Raw genomic sequence first — 14,570 nt, 5'->3', positions numbered from 1 at the left:
GTGTTTCAGCACCCAACTCCCACTGAATTTCAACAAGAGTTAGCAAACAACCTTCCCTTGGGCTCTAGTGAAAATCCTTGGCTTGAGTATCCTGTCTGAGCTGCAGTTTCACTTGCAGGAAACAAGCTTTTTTTTTTTTGAGGTCTTTTAAGGTATTGTTTCCTGAAACAGCAGAAGATAATCTGAGTGCAGAGAAAGTCCTGCAATTCTGTTACTAAAATATAAAAATGTTAAAATTCAGTATGAAAGGGCTACTAAAAAAAAGTAGTTCTCAAGATTGTTAGGACTATTGAATACAATAAACCTTTACAAATCCAAGTCATAAACAAAACAGATAATCTTTTACACGTGCCAAGATACAATTTTATTGCTTCTCAGATAACACTGGATTTAGGCATTTATTTAACTTGAGGGTACTGAAAAAGCAAAAACAGTTCACTTATGTCTTATGACATTTGTCCTACTGTATGTAAGTGGAAGAGGTAGGGACTTTTCAGAGGCATTGCTGGCAATGTCATAATAAGTGTACACCAAAAGCTTAAGAGTTGTGCTAGCAAGAACATGTAATCTCTGCCAGACTCTAATATCTAGATTTAATTATCTTCAATTGGAAGACGTAAAACATTTCACCACAGTTCTTATACGACTGTATAAAAATGACACTGTTTATGGAGGTCAGTTCCGCATTGTTTCATGACGATTTTCACAAATTTGTTAAACTGCTGAAGTATACCACAACGTGGGAGTCTCAAAGCTCCTCGCTGGATGGTTGCGTGATCACCAGTGTGTGATGCTGTACACCAAACCTTCAAGGAACCTGCACGTGAACTCTGTTGTGGAGCCCTAATCTCCTAATATTAGAGTTCAGAACAGATTCTAGTGATAGCAATAGCAACTATATATATTGGACCTATTTCTAGCTTTTTTTTTTTAATGAGGTGAAAAAGAAACAGTTGGTGCTGTATGTCCAGCTGCTGTTTGTAGATGACCACCCAGTGCTGCAGGAGCTGCCAATGACCCAGTGCTCTGGGAACTACTGGCTTTAAAGGCTTAGTTCCTGCTTTTCACATAATCTCTCTATGCTAGTCTGTGTTAGTGTTATTGCACCTTCATAGTATCAAAAAGTATTGGTTTTATTGTGCTTATTTTAAAACCAGTACATTTAAAACCAACCAAACTTATCTAAGTTGGGTATATAAAAATACACATGTAACAGCTCACATTATACAGTAAAAAAGAAAGCACCTGTGTGGAAAGCTTATCCCTTTCTTTAGAAGGAAAGCTGTCTTCATGTAGTTGCTTCAGTAACGTGTACTTATACGTATATACATACAAAATCAGTATTTTAGCCACATAAATCTGTCCTCTTATGTGACAGAGAAGACAGAAGGCCCAGAGGGGTGACATGTCTCGTTCTTTCTCCATCACAGAACTGCTGCCATTCACACTGTGTGAACAAGAGTATGGCTTGGGTAAAGTGCGAAAAGCATGAGATAAATTATGCTCCATGTGGCATAATTCCTCCCAGGAAACAGCATAACCAACAGCCCACAAACAATTGTATGTTATGCTGCTGTCAGAAGGAGCAGCTGTCACTGTGAACTCTACAACCCTCGCTGAGGAATGCCTGCACAGGGTGTTGGGCCACACGTGCTGTCTCTGCGCTGTGATGGGGGTTAGAGAGAAGGGCCAGTTGTACATGTTGCACTTGTAAAGCTATGAACCAGAGGGCTGCTGAATACCTTCTTCAGCACCTCTGGCGCAAACTGGGAGAGAAAAAACAGTGTGGAGAAAAAGGTTGTGGATCTTGTCAAACCTCTTCTACGGATAGCAGTGTACAACAAGTACAAGTTTTTTGTTACAAGTATATTGTTATATGTAAAATGTTATTTAAAAAAATGACTAAATAACTTAGTCTGTTTAAACATTAGGTTCCTTTCTAATCTTAGCTGCATTTCACTATAGTAAAATATGGGCATTTGAAGAAAATATTTCACTATTAAAGATCCTTGCAATTATGTTTCAGAAGTGCCTTTTCTAGGTCAGGCTCTAATCTATTAAAAGAAGTTACCTTTTTACTTTTTCCAAAATAAAACTGTAGTAATTAGATACTGTATTTAACCATGTGAAAAGAGTAAAAAGCTATTTCTACGCAGTTTCTGAGGTAATAAGCTGGCATGTTAAAAATATATTAATGCAAGTCATTCAGTTGTGAGTGTGTCCCTTGCCCATCTTCCCAAAAAGAGGGGATGGACACCCTGATTTTGGTAAAGTGGAGAATAAGTATGTGGCACACTGGTTGGTGCACTGTATCATAGTTCATCGTGGTTTCTTGTGAGGTCCTCCCCATAATTAGTAGCTTGACTTCCAACAAACATATTCCAGTTGTCTAGAACCTCCTCTTTCGTTAGTTTTTGATCCTGGTGGGAGAAAAATAAAATCTCTGTAAGAACATTTTCAAAGCTAAGTAAAAGACACACCAGCACAGACTTATGAGAGCCCTGGGAAACAGACAGTTCTTCAAAGCAGCAGACTGCGGGTTCAGGAATCATTGTAGCTGTCATGGTGAGTGAAATTTGGACCCCAGTGGAAGACAGAAGTCCCACTGGCTTCAGTTGGGTCAAACTAATTGAAAGTTCTTTGTAACTGACTCGCTGCCAAACAGTGTATGGGTTATCCAGTATGCAGTTTTACCCTGTGGTTTGGTTTTGCCTTCCTGACAGTAAAAATGAAAATCCTCTTTACTTTGTTGCTTATGGTAGCAATTTATACACTCTCTGTGTAAGCGTTTTGGCTTTTCAGGTTCCAACTTTGCTCATATTACACTTCTGAAGATCACCATCTGGGATCTACTGAAACATTAATCTCCCACATTAGAGGAAGTGGACGTACTGAGCCAGTCTTTAAGTCAAAGATGTATGTTTAATTATAGAAATGGGGTTTTTTGCTACCTCCTTTGTAATGTATCTTTTATTTTTCTCTTGCAGTCTAAATTAGCATACAAAAGCCATGACCATTCTTAAAAGGAAAAAGAGTATTTCTACTGTGTTAAAATTTCCAGCTTTAAGATGATAAATAATTTCTTATTCAACCTAATGAAAGTCAAGGGGACTTCTAGAGCTGATAACCTGTATGTTACCACTTTTCCTTTGTGATTCTAACCCTACCAACTGAAACTGGCATTGATACATTAATGCACTAAGAATTCTAGCCTCTAAAATTCCATTTAAACTGTACCAATAAGAAAAGTTCTTGCAAGCTGGTAAGTTTAAAAAAAAAAACAACCCACAATATCTTATATAACTTTTTAAAAACATATACCAGAACATGAAGTACCTTGTCTACATCCGATTCATAGACTAAGTGCCTGGCTTCAGCTAGTGCATGATCATAGTCTTGTGGGAGAATCCAGTGCTGAATCTCCTCTTTGTCCATCTTTCCATCCTTGTTGAGGTCACGAAAATCTGAAAACTGTTCACGCTCTGTAATAACCCACTCAGGCTCTGGTCCACCCTCTTCATTTGCAAACATATCAGCTGGAGAGGAAATAAAGGTCTCACTCGAATCATTGTTAATTTTGAGAATATGCACAAGCTAAAAACATTGGCACAGTGTTGCTCAGAGGAAGACTAAACTTTTTACTCTCTGCACAGCATTTCTTTGTACCGAAAATGAAATGTGGGGTGTAAACAGAGTAGCTGCGTGTTTCTTCCCTCAGACCTATTCCTTCACTGCTGGTGATTCTGTCCATTCTTACATTATCCTTGTATTCTAACTGTGCACTGCTGGTGAGGCTACCGTGAGAGGTGAACCTGTCCAAAGGCCATCATCCACTGAATTTCAGAATGAAAAAAATTCTTTAAGGGTCTTCAGGTAAATAGTGCAGGGCTCATTCACATGGGGAGCAAGGAACTCTGCAATTTTACCTTGTCTCTGCCAGCAAATGTCTTTGTGGATAAGATCAGACTCCAGCCAACAGAGTGGTTAAGGGGGAAAAAAGGCACAGGGGAAATTTAGGAAAACAAAAATTGCTAAATGGAACTTGAATGCTTTTGTCCTGCTTTTAGAGATGTCTGTGTAAGAGAAATTCATCTTAGTAGATGAGTCCTTTTTTAACCATGCAGTGCTGTAGCACACTCTGCTAGAAGGTATGCTTCTAGAAAGAAAGACCTGGAGAAGTCATGAATCAGTGGTACATTCCGTGTGAGAAACCACAGGCAGTGCACTTGTCAGATTGGTACCTTGGGATAGAGTACCATTTGTGACATAGGATGCATAGATTACATACACAAGCTGTTCTGTACATCAGTCCTGTGCTATATTTGAGAAGCATCGGTAGGAGAATGCCACAGTGGCAGCAGCTATCTGTACGAACAGAGTTGGGAGAGTAGCAGTGATTATTAAGAGCAAATGATTTCTATCTGTTCTTTCCAGCATAGGCCTTCCAAATTATGAGTAGTGTGTCTACTTTATTCTTGTGGTCACAGTGGCCAATCAATTGTTTCCTGCTCATCAGGGCTGCTTATTCCTCAAGCATTGCCATTTTCTATTTATAATTAAAACCTGCTTTGTGATACTACTCCTATGCCTTCTGGGTTTGGTTTTCGAGGATATGCGAAGGGAAAGTGCACCCTATATGGATGGTCTCAGGGCCAGAGGCTGGCTGGTATCTACAGGAAATATAAATGCTGATCTCAAATCTGAGAATAACCTCCCCCCACCCTTCAGTGGGAGTGTGTACACTACGCTGAAGTTCTCTATTGGTAGAACTGTTCACGGTGTTCCTGAAATATTCTGTTACCTGTTCATGAACAGTAAGAATTTAGTTTTCTCTGCTTAATGTCACTAGGGATATTTTGCTTTGCTGCTTCTGTAAAATCTAAACCAAACTTTGTAAAAGACAAAATATGAGGAAGGAAGGAGGGAGGGAATCATCCTATAACTTTCAGCAGATTTCCCCATAAAATGCCCAAACTAGAGACTGAAATTTTTTTACTTCGTTTTGTTGTTCCCTATAAACTGCTAAAGAAGAGATTTGGTTTTCTGTTTGTTTTTTAAGCCCAGCTTGATCAAAAATAAAAAATATTTCATCTGAAAAAGGGAAGCAGGAATATTTTAAGGAACTATTTTAAGCATAGTTTTCCTCAACTCAGGAAGAAAACTTCAGACAACACTTTCACTTTCTTTTTTCATTTTTTAAAGTGCAAATTATATTGTTTATTTGAAGCAACTGACATGTCCTGTCAATTTGATTTTTATCATCCTTGCCAATGTGGGGTGATCGTGACTAGAACATTCTATGTTCCTATCTATAGAAGATAAGAAAAACCAGCATTCACATGGTAACAAATGTTGACAATTACCTTATAATTATATGTAGGTAATGTCACTGAATGAACTGAAATTACTGTGGAAATTATGCCGCTCTGTTATTTCAGTCATAAATGAATAGCATTCACATTCTGAGGCTAAATATAATTTACAAGGAATAGAAACCCCCTGCCATTAATTAATGTGTGTATATTGTTCCTGATTATATGTGAAGTGATCTTTATAGCACCACTAGAAACAGAAAGATTCATCTGAGTTTACACTAATGCTTTCCTGTTGCTACTTTCTTGATTTAAAACCCATCAAAGTGAGTGCAGTGGGAGAAGTTAGCTTTTGCTATCAGCATAATGATTCAAAAGGCTAAAACATATTACGTACTGATCTCCAGCACTGCTTCCGTTTTGCCTTCACAGGCCTAAGTGCAAGACAGCAGCTAACTGCTTAGTGTGACTGAAGTTTGTGCAAATTAATTGTGACTGATCTACTGTTGATGTTTCGCATTTTGTTCTCTTACTGCTGCCGAAGTGATGCACAGCTGACATTCACGCACTTCACAACTTTTCTGAGAATATTAAATCTTAGTGCTACTTTTACACAGTTCATTTTTAATGCATCTTATATTTCTAGAAGAAAAATAATGGCATCACCATACAAATCATTACAGAAGTATGGGGTTTTACTTACTAAGTAAATTAGGAAAATAACTAGTTGAAAAAGGTGAATTTTCTTTTTTTGCAATGTGTGCTTCCCAGTTATTTTGCATATTCAAGTATCATTCAAACTTGGGAAGAGACTAATTCACTTTCTGATTCTCTTGCGTTTATAAACAATGCCTTAAAAAAGCTGTTAATGTGGTCAAGTATACAGAGAGTATTCCTGTCATGAAAAATATTATTCCAGACCCTCTTAGCCAAATTTTATGGGAATAAGAGGAGAATCTTATGCTGCAAAGTGTGAGGAACCTTTTGCTGGTGATGTTGCTATGTGCCTAAAATGAAATTAAACTTTCTAGGTTGGATGGCTGGTTTAATATAGTTGAAATGGAGCACAGAAACATTCATCTTTGGGTTGTTACTACTGCTGCAAATTTGAGAGAAGGTGGACAAAAGGACTGGAGATTATATAAGAAACAAATCTCTACACTTACCAATGTACTCATCTTGATCCACAAAACCATCCTCATTTTTGTCTATATCTTCTAAGGTTTCCTGGAAAATAGTTTTGCATCAAAGTAATCAAGAGAGAACTGAGAATTCTGGCTACTCAACTCTTTGATCATTTCACATTTTGAGGCTTTGACCTGCCCTTGTACAAAGGCAAATGTACTCTCACCAACTCCGGTGTGATTGTTGTTTGTACAATGAATATACAAACATCCTTTCATATTGAAAAAATTCCCTGCATGAATCAACTGGACACCATGCTTAAGTTTTAAGTTAGGGGCAGAGAGAAGTGTGCATCAAACACTTAGCTGCCGCACGTCAGCATACCCTTCTTTTATTTTGGTGTAAGTCTGTGGCCCAAGACTGTTTCTTGATTCCATTTAGGAGCTAAGTGTATTTAACAAGTCATTCGTACACTGAGAGCTCTCAATCAAGTGAATTTCATGAAAGGCATCCCTTTCTGTTCCCCACTTGGCTATTATGTGTGTCTCTCTTTCTAAACCCTGCATGGAAAGGTTAGAGAAACATTTCAAAGCTCATTCAAAAAATAAAAGTAAAAATAATGTCATTGGTTTTCCTCTGCTTACTAAGACGACGATGTTTTTCATATGCTCAAACTCCTCTGGGTGAAGGAAAGCAGTGAATTCTTCACGAGTAGCAGCTAAGTCTCCATCCAGATCTGCAGTTTTGAATCGTCTTTCATCTCTGGGCAGCATTTTTTTAAAACTGTGCTGATCAGTTGCATCTTGGAATTCTTCTGGATTTTCTGCAAATTTATCAAGACGATCTCAAAATTATGTTCCTTTCAAAACATATTACCGTAATGAAGTACTCCAATTTGCTGTTAGAGTCTAGAAATACAAAGGCTTATTGCCAGAATAGCTGCTGTGTTAAAATGGAACTTCTCTTTCCTTTGAATTTTTAAATTCAGAGGTCAAGCACTTGGCATAACTCTTAAAGGTGACCTAGTAGTATTGGTAAATGTCTGAATAAGCCTTCTATTGGAATCCAGGATAATAGATTTTGCAGTAGCATATATTATTCTTCATAGATTTTTTTTTTTTAATCTGCTTTTATAAGCACTGCTTAGGCAGTATTTAGGGTAGATTTCATTCACAGAAGTTTTGTTCTTCTTAGGAAACAGTATGATCTATACAACTTTTCAATTTCAAAAAATAAAGTAAACTGAAGAAAAGTCATTTCAGAAGCTGGCAGACTGACTGAAACTATCTCACTACTACGCCTCTGCTACAGGGAATGTAACAATTATGTTCAGTTTAAAACAATGACATTTTTTCAGGGTGTTCAGTGGCATAAAGAAGAATGCTATTTGATATAATTTTTAAAATAGGATCACTAAATTGACTTCAAACATGAAAAATACTCATAACAATTTCACAATTCACATGCTGGGAGAAAAACACAGTTGAAAAAGACCAGGCCAGGTATCACAGATAGGAATTTTAAGTGTGCATTAACACAAAACCACAATGTAGTAGCTGTTCTCCAAATCCTGGGGATTACAGAGAGCAAAGACAAAGAACTGAGAAGGGCTCCCAGGGATACTGCTGCAGGGACTGTCTCAAATATTTCCTTCCACAAATGTAATAAACCCCATTTTAATCTAAAGTAGACTTTGTACTTATTACTGCTACTGGAAGCTTGGTCCAGAAACTGCCTCTATGGTAGGTAGATATTGTCTTCTCCTTTCCAGTATAAATGGTCAATTAATATCAATTTGTTGTTCTGTCAGCATTGCCCTTTAGCTTAAGCAATCTCTTCTCCTCCTTTCCCTTCATTAACTTATAAAAAGCAAAGGGAATGTATGGGGGTGGGGGAGAAGATTCAGGTATATTTTTTAATACATGTTTCTTTTGCCTGATTTGTTAAGGATTTTAATTTGCAGTTGATTCCAGTCTGAAGCATGTTATTCTGCAGGAACTTTGCTATAGCTTAGACCAGGCCTAAATTTTTAGCATCTAGACTTTTAAGATTTTAGAGAGACTGAATTAACAAATACTGGTTAATTATGCAGTATAGTATTTTTTTAATGTTAAAAAAATAACGTATTACTAACCGGAGGAGACTTTCATTCAGCTTTATCAGTACATTTAATAATCCCTCTACAAAACTTTCTGTGTGCTACTGACTCATGTGGAAACGGCTGCAATACTAAGAAGCGCTTTTGACCTCTGAGCATCTATAAAATTTAATGCGATTTTCAAGAATCCTAAACATGACACCAAACTCCTGTTGACCGTAAGGCACAAAATCATGCCTTATAATCTCAATAGTGTTTTGAGCATATAATCTGAAAATGTTATCTTACCTAGATAATAACCATATGTGGCTTGTTTGTATTCTTCCCAAGCAATTTTATTGTCCTTGTTTAGATCATAGTCTTTCCAAACTTTAGCTACGTTTTCATAGATATAACGTTTCTGCACACGTTTAATCCAGTTTTTTAATTCCTCTGTTGTGAGATAGCCATCTTTGTTGTCATCTATTCTATCCACAATCTTCCTGTAAAAAGAAAATAGAATACTTAAGAGTTGACAGAAAAACAAACTGCATGTCAGTCCAATTTTAGTAATCTCTATCTGGCTCTGATTGTCCAGAAAAACACAGTGCCTAGAACTTACAAAGCTGCCCTGCTGGCTAAGGCGTTCTTGCATTCTGCAGATTATTTTAAGGGATATGTCTCTATTCATTACTCAATATTGCTATGAATAATTGAAATGGAACTCGCACAATCAAAATTAATGAACAAAGTACCTCAAGTAATACCTGGATTTCTTAGGTTGTATCTAACTTAGAGGGACCTGTTCTTCCCTGTTGATAAGGAGTGGCCATGCTGGGCTCAGAGTAGGAGGCGCTGACTTCACCCCGGGAGAAAGCCTTTACTGCAGCTTACTGGAGGCAATCAGGGTAAAATGCTAGGATTTCCTGGACACCTGTAGTTTCTCCTGTGGCTTTCCAGCAGACTGATGCTAGGGTGGAGTGAGCTATATGACTGTGTAATGCTGGGCATGTACACTTTGTACAGTCTTCCCTTCTATTCCGGTTCCTCCACTTCTGTTTCCTTTCTTTCTTTCCCAGTAAAAAGCACTATTACCAGGAATGCCTTTTACTCACTAAAGTAATAGCTAGTCTGCAGCAGGTCTCCAGTCACTGCAGGCAGTTGGGCTACAAGCCACTATCGTGGGTAAAGCTGCCAGCCTCAAGTTCTGTTGAAATCAGCAGGAGTGAAGGTATTGGAATACTCCCAGGGAAACTTGCATCTTTGAAAAGTTCTGCACACAGCTACAGATAAAACCAACCTGAAAAACTATGTTAAAAAAAAAAAAAAAAGGCAATGTTCTCCTCTATTATTTAAGTTCTCCAAATAAATCTCTCAAGGCATGCCTGTAATTGCTAAACTCCATCAGTTTGGGTTTGAGCTTGTAAAACTGGCTTCCGTCCCAGCTACAGTGCTAGACCAGATGATAAATACCTTTATCTAAAATAAGAATGCAGCTTTAATCCCACAATTTGTAGGTAAGCTTATTATGTTCTCGGCACTGGCCTGTGGGAAACTATGTACTTTGCTCTCAGGACTGGGGCAGTTAGCACCATGTTTCTTCTGCGCATCGATTGGCTTTAGGCACACCAGCTGTTTTAAGCCTCGTATCACTGTTCATGAGGTACAGAAGCAAACTGTCTGTAGTTGCATTGCACCTAGTTCAGTGATCACCCGGTGACCAACTTGAGATAATCTAAATGACCATTCCCCATAGGCTCAATCACCATGCCTATGTTATATGTCATTTGTAAAGAGGGGTAAAAGCAGGAGTTGACTTGTCTAGATCCTGACTTGAGATGCAACAGGTGAGCTCCCTAAACCTCCAGGAAGCCAAGAGGCACAGGCAAAAGTTCTGCACTTTTAAAGATTCTTTGCAATTCAACATCTTGGTTCTCCTCAAAGGAACTGACCCAGGCCAACTGGAACTGCTCATCTAGTGAAGCAATGTCTTTTCCCAAGCCTTAGTTACGGAAGTGGTAAGTAGAGTCAAATAACAGCGGCAGCTTCTGCTGAATTTCCAGCGATCTTGTGGGAGTCTGATAGTATCAGACTGGATTTATAAACATGCTATTTCTGAGCTACGGGGTGGGGGGAAAGGGGGCTGCTGAATTTGCTTTCTGAAGCAGTAAAGTACGAGTGAACTGACTGCAAACCCTTTTCTCTTTTGTATAAATCTCATGGGGAACTGACTGCCAAGCGTCCCTTTCATGGCACGATGGACTGTATTTGTCAATAGACTCACCCCACAATGAATTTTATTTAATTCGTTCTAGTTGGTATTTCTTTCTATTGTTAAATATATTAGTTGTAATAAATTGTTCTGCTAGTAGCTCTTTGGTGTTTTTAACACAAAAGGAGTCAGGACTGTTTACTAGAAAATGTTTCATGCCTCTTCCTTTTTACCTGTACTCTTGTTTTTAGGTCCATTGCATTCATGTGCACTACTTCACTCTGCTTCCCAGTTGAAGACGGGGACAAAGAAATGGTCTTGCCTACAGGGTCCCATGGGTAAGAAGCTATCATATGGACTGTGGACCTCACTTTTTATACTGATAACTACCTGTAAAATCGCTCAGGATCATTGTAAGTTTTGTAGCAGAGCTAGTGTACATTGGTCAGTCTGAGAAGCCTTAGTGTCTTTATTTCAAATAGATAATTCCTGAATACAGCAAAAATTCAAGAAACACATTAACAGACACAAAATACTAGCTCATATGCAGGAATTTACATGCACAAGTGTGTAATACCTGAAAGCTTACTTTCTCCCTTTAACTTAGGTGGGATTACAGTCGGTATTAGTTTCCCACCTCACAATAAAGAAGCTAGAGGGCAGATGCAACAGGTACATACAACCTATTACAGAGATTCAAGCTGCCAGTCTGCAAAGACATCTGGTGATAAAATAAAGTTGCGGCAAGGAAATCATTGCTATGAAGTGGCTGAAAGAGGAAGGCTTCCCCTCTGCACCTAATGTGAGTACAATTGTATGTTGATAAACTCTGGCCTTGGCCTGTATAAAGAACAGAAACGTTTATATTGTGAGGATCTGTAACTATCTTCTATGTTCTCTGAAAATGACAGACCCATTATAAATGGCAGAGAGAAGGTCCAGAGGACTGCAGCCCCACTCCCCTCCTTCTTAGCCCATCTCAGTCTCTTAATACAGTCCTTGGATGCTGCACCACGATTATGTCATGCTCCTCCAAAGCCAGGTGAGTTGTGGTACTGCGCATGGGTGAGAAATGTATGATTCTTCCCTTGTCAAGTGATCCAGTGTGGGAGGACAGTGAGAATGGATGCCCCTGCCATGGAATCTGTCATAAGGGCAGATGCACTCCTAGGTCATGACACAATTATGGGGCAGTATGTGTCCTATATATAATAATATATCTGAAACCAAGATCACACTGTGCAGCTGCTCCTCCAGTGAGGCTGCAGGTAGTTGAGTTTGCAGGGCTTTTCCTGTATACTAGCTAGTTTCTTTTCATTTGCCATAAGAAGGTGAGTAGCTTTGCATTACTGCTGTATAGCCCTGGGATTCCAACGCCAGTTGGGATGACCAATGTGCTGCCACCCTTCCTAAACAAGGTAAAATGACTTACAAATGCAGCAGCATGCACTGTGGTTAGAGCAGCAGACTGTATGCTCCTGTTCTCTCACAGGAGGCATTGAAAAAGAGCTTTTCATTAAACGCCTTCTTCCTAAAAGCCACTTACTTACTGAGAAGTGACACTCTTTGTAATTCTCACTGCAGAGGTTGACCACACCAAAAATGTTTTTCTCAATAAATCTAATTATTAAACCACAATAAAAAGAAGGAAGTGCCATGTTTTAAAAATTCTCTTTCTCCTCTACCTCCCAGTATGATATCTAGAATTATGAGGTTAGGAAATGCTGAAAGTTACGAAACTGTCCCACAGGGCCCCCCCAGAACCACATCTCTGGTGTTCTGCTGCACAATGCTCACCCCACAATGTGGCCTTTGGTCCTCAGACAGACGCTTTAGTCACCTCCATTTAAAAGGTTATTGACTGTGGTTGTAGCTTAACATGCCTGTGTCACCTCTCCAAGGTGCACACAGTGAGATCACTAAAAGTTAAGCTTCCACGCTTGCTGAGTTAGCGTTTGTAAAAACTTTAAAAACAACTCTATTGTTAAATCATATCCCCAACTAAAATAGCTGTACTTGTGTAAATGTACATGCCTTTTAAAAATTGGCCTACATTTCAGTGATACAGTTTATGAGAATCTAAGTCATAGATCATATATGTTGAGAACATGGGTTCTCCTTCTTGAAACAATGTGGATGAAATTGGTCATTTCTGATAACCACTTTATCTGTTTACTCACTGAGATACAGGTATATAGCAGTGACAGCTTCCAGAAGGATCAAGAGGTCAGTCTGTGAGGTAACAGTGATACTACACTAACAGCTTATGATGGAACTAGGCAGACATACAACGAGTAAGTACCGCTCCCTATGGAAGGGGAGTAAAGGCAAAGCTACTCTTAGTGAGAACGTGCAGATATTTTAAACTTGTTAGTAAATACATAAAAGGATCTTTCTTTAACTACCGTTAAAGTTAGTTCTAATTAATGATCTGACTCCTTGTATAGATGTAAAAGAGGGAGAAGCAGTAAAATACGGCAACTGTTGCATGGACTCTATTCTTGGTGTAAAGAGCTGCATGGAAGCGAGAGCAGCACTGGAAGACAGTGGCCAAGATGTCACAAGTGTAAAAGCTGTGGAAAGATGGCTTCAAGTGGACTTGTAAATGGAGCTGCGAAGAAGGAATAGTTTAAACTTGATTCAAGCTAATACGGTCCAGGCAAGTGACCCAGAGGTAAGGAGCTGTAGCTGCAAAGCCCTCCAGCAGTGGGTGAGGTCTGTCCAGCACCAGGCACAGCACCGCACACAGCAGCTCCTCCACGAGGCTTATTGCTGTAGGACCAGAAAAGGCCGGAGAGAAAAACGCAAAAGTGATGAATTGTTGGTTGCTCGTTTCCAAAACCAGCAGGGTGTGAGAGAAGTGTAACGGAAGAGGTACCACTGGCTCCCCAGAGGCACAGGGCACTCCGCGAGCCCCTCAAGGTGGGCAGGGGCCAGGCTCCCCGGGGAGCCGGAGCGGGGCAGGCAGCGCCCAGCGCCCCCCGGCCGCTCTCCCCTCCTTCGGCCAAGCTCCCCCGCCGCCCCCTCGGACAGGCAAACGGGCGGTCCCACACCGCCACACCGGCTCCCCTCCCCGCGCCCACCCCGGCCGCCGGGCTGCCCCCGTCGGGCCCTCCCCCTGCCACGTTTCCGCAGGCCGCCGCGCTGTCGCGAACGAAGTGGGGGTGGGGGGGCAGGACAGCGGCCCGCGCCCGCTGCTCTTACCCCAGCCTTTCCCGGCTCTCCTCCGGGCTGAGCTGGTCGAAGCTCCGCGCCTCCTCTTTGCCCAAGAAGGCCTCGTGGTCGTACTGGAAGCCCGGCCGGTCCTCGTGCTGCGCGGCGCCGGGCCGCGCCCGCTCCTGCCGCGCTGTGGGCTTGCCCAGGCCCCCCGGCAGCACCAGCAGCGCCAGCGCCAGCCGCCACCCGGCCCCGCCGCTCCCCATGCCCCGCCGCCCCTGCCCCGCAGGCGCCGCGCACGGACAGTCCCGCCGAGACGCCGGCTTGGCAGCACCCCTCCTCCGCCGCCCGCCGAGGCCGGCCCCGCTCACCGCACCCGCCCGGCCCCGCTCCTCCCCCGGCCGGGCGGAGGCGGGGGCGGGTGGCGGGGGGGAGTGGGGGGGCGGCGGCCGCGATTGGGCAGCGGCCGCCGGGAGCGCGCGGCGGCCCGGCCCGGCGCCACGTCTGCAGAGCGGCGCGAGCCGCCCAACGGCCGCCCAACCGCCGCCCAACGGCCGCCGCGGAGACCCGAGTGGTTTGTGGAGAAAACCAGGGGAACCCCGTCGGGCAAGTCAAAGCGGGGAACTTAGGGTCCTCTCCCGCCCGTCTGCCCTCATAACGTGCTACGCTTATACCGCTGAAAACTCAC

At 41.5% G+C, this 14,570-nt stretch overlaps 1 protein-coding gene across 1 annotated transcript; it reads right to left on the bottom strand.

The window, feature by feature from the left end:
- Positions 1–346: 346 nt before the first annotated feature.
- RCN1 (reticulocalbin 1) lies at positions 347–14,148 on the bottom strand (the record flags this gene model as incomplete). Its single annotated transcript, XM_082485494.1, has 6 exons — positions 347–2,420; positions 3,337–3,536; positions 6,479–6,539; positions 7,082–7,260; positions 8,824–9,017; positions 13,931–14,148. 6 exons carry the CDS (start codon positions 14,146–14,148, stop codon positions 2,313–2,315), a joined length of 960 nt encoding a protein of 319 aa, XP_082341620.1. The 3' UTR covers positions 347–2,312.
- Between the last annotated feature and the right edge of the window lie 422 nt (positions 14,149–14,570).

The sequence above is a fragment of the Vanellus vanellus genome (assembly GCF_965231255.1).
Source record: "Vanellus vanellus genome assembly, chromosome: 6".
Taxonomy (NCBI): Eukaryota; Metazoa; Chordata; class Aves; order Charadriiformes; family Charadriidae; genus Vanellus; species Vanellus vanellus.
Note: the sequence above shows the minus strand (reverse complement) of the source record. Positions and strands in the feature narration are given on the sequence as shown.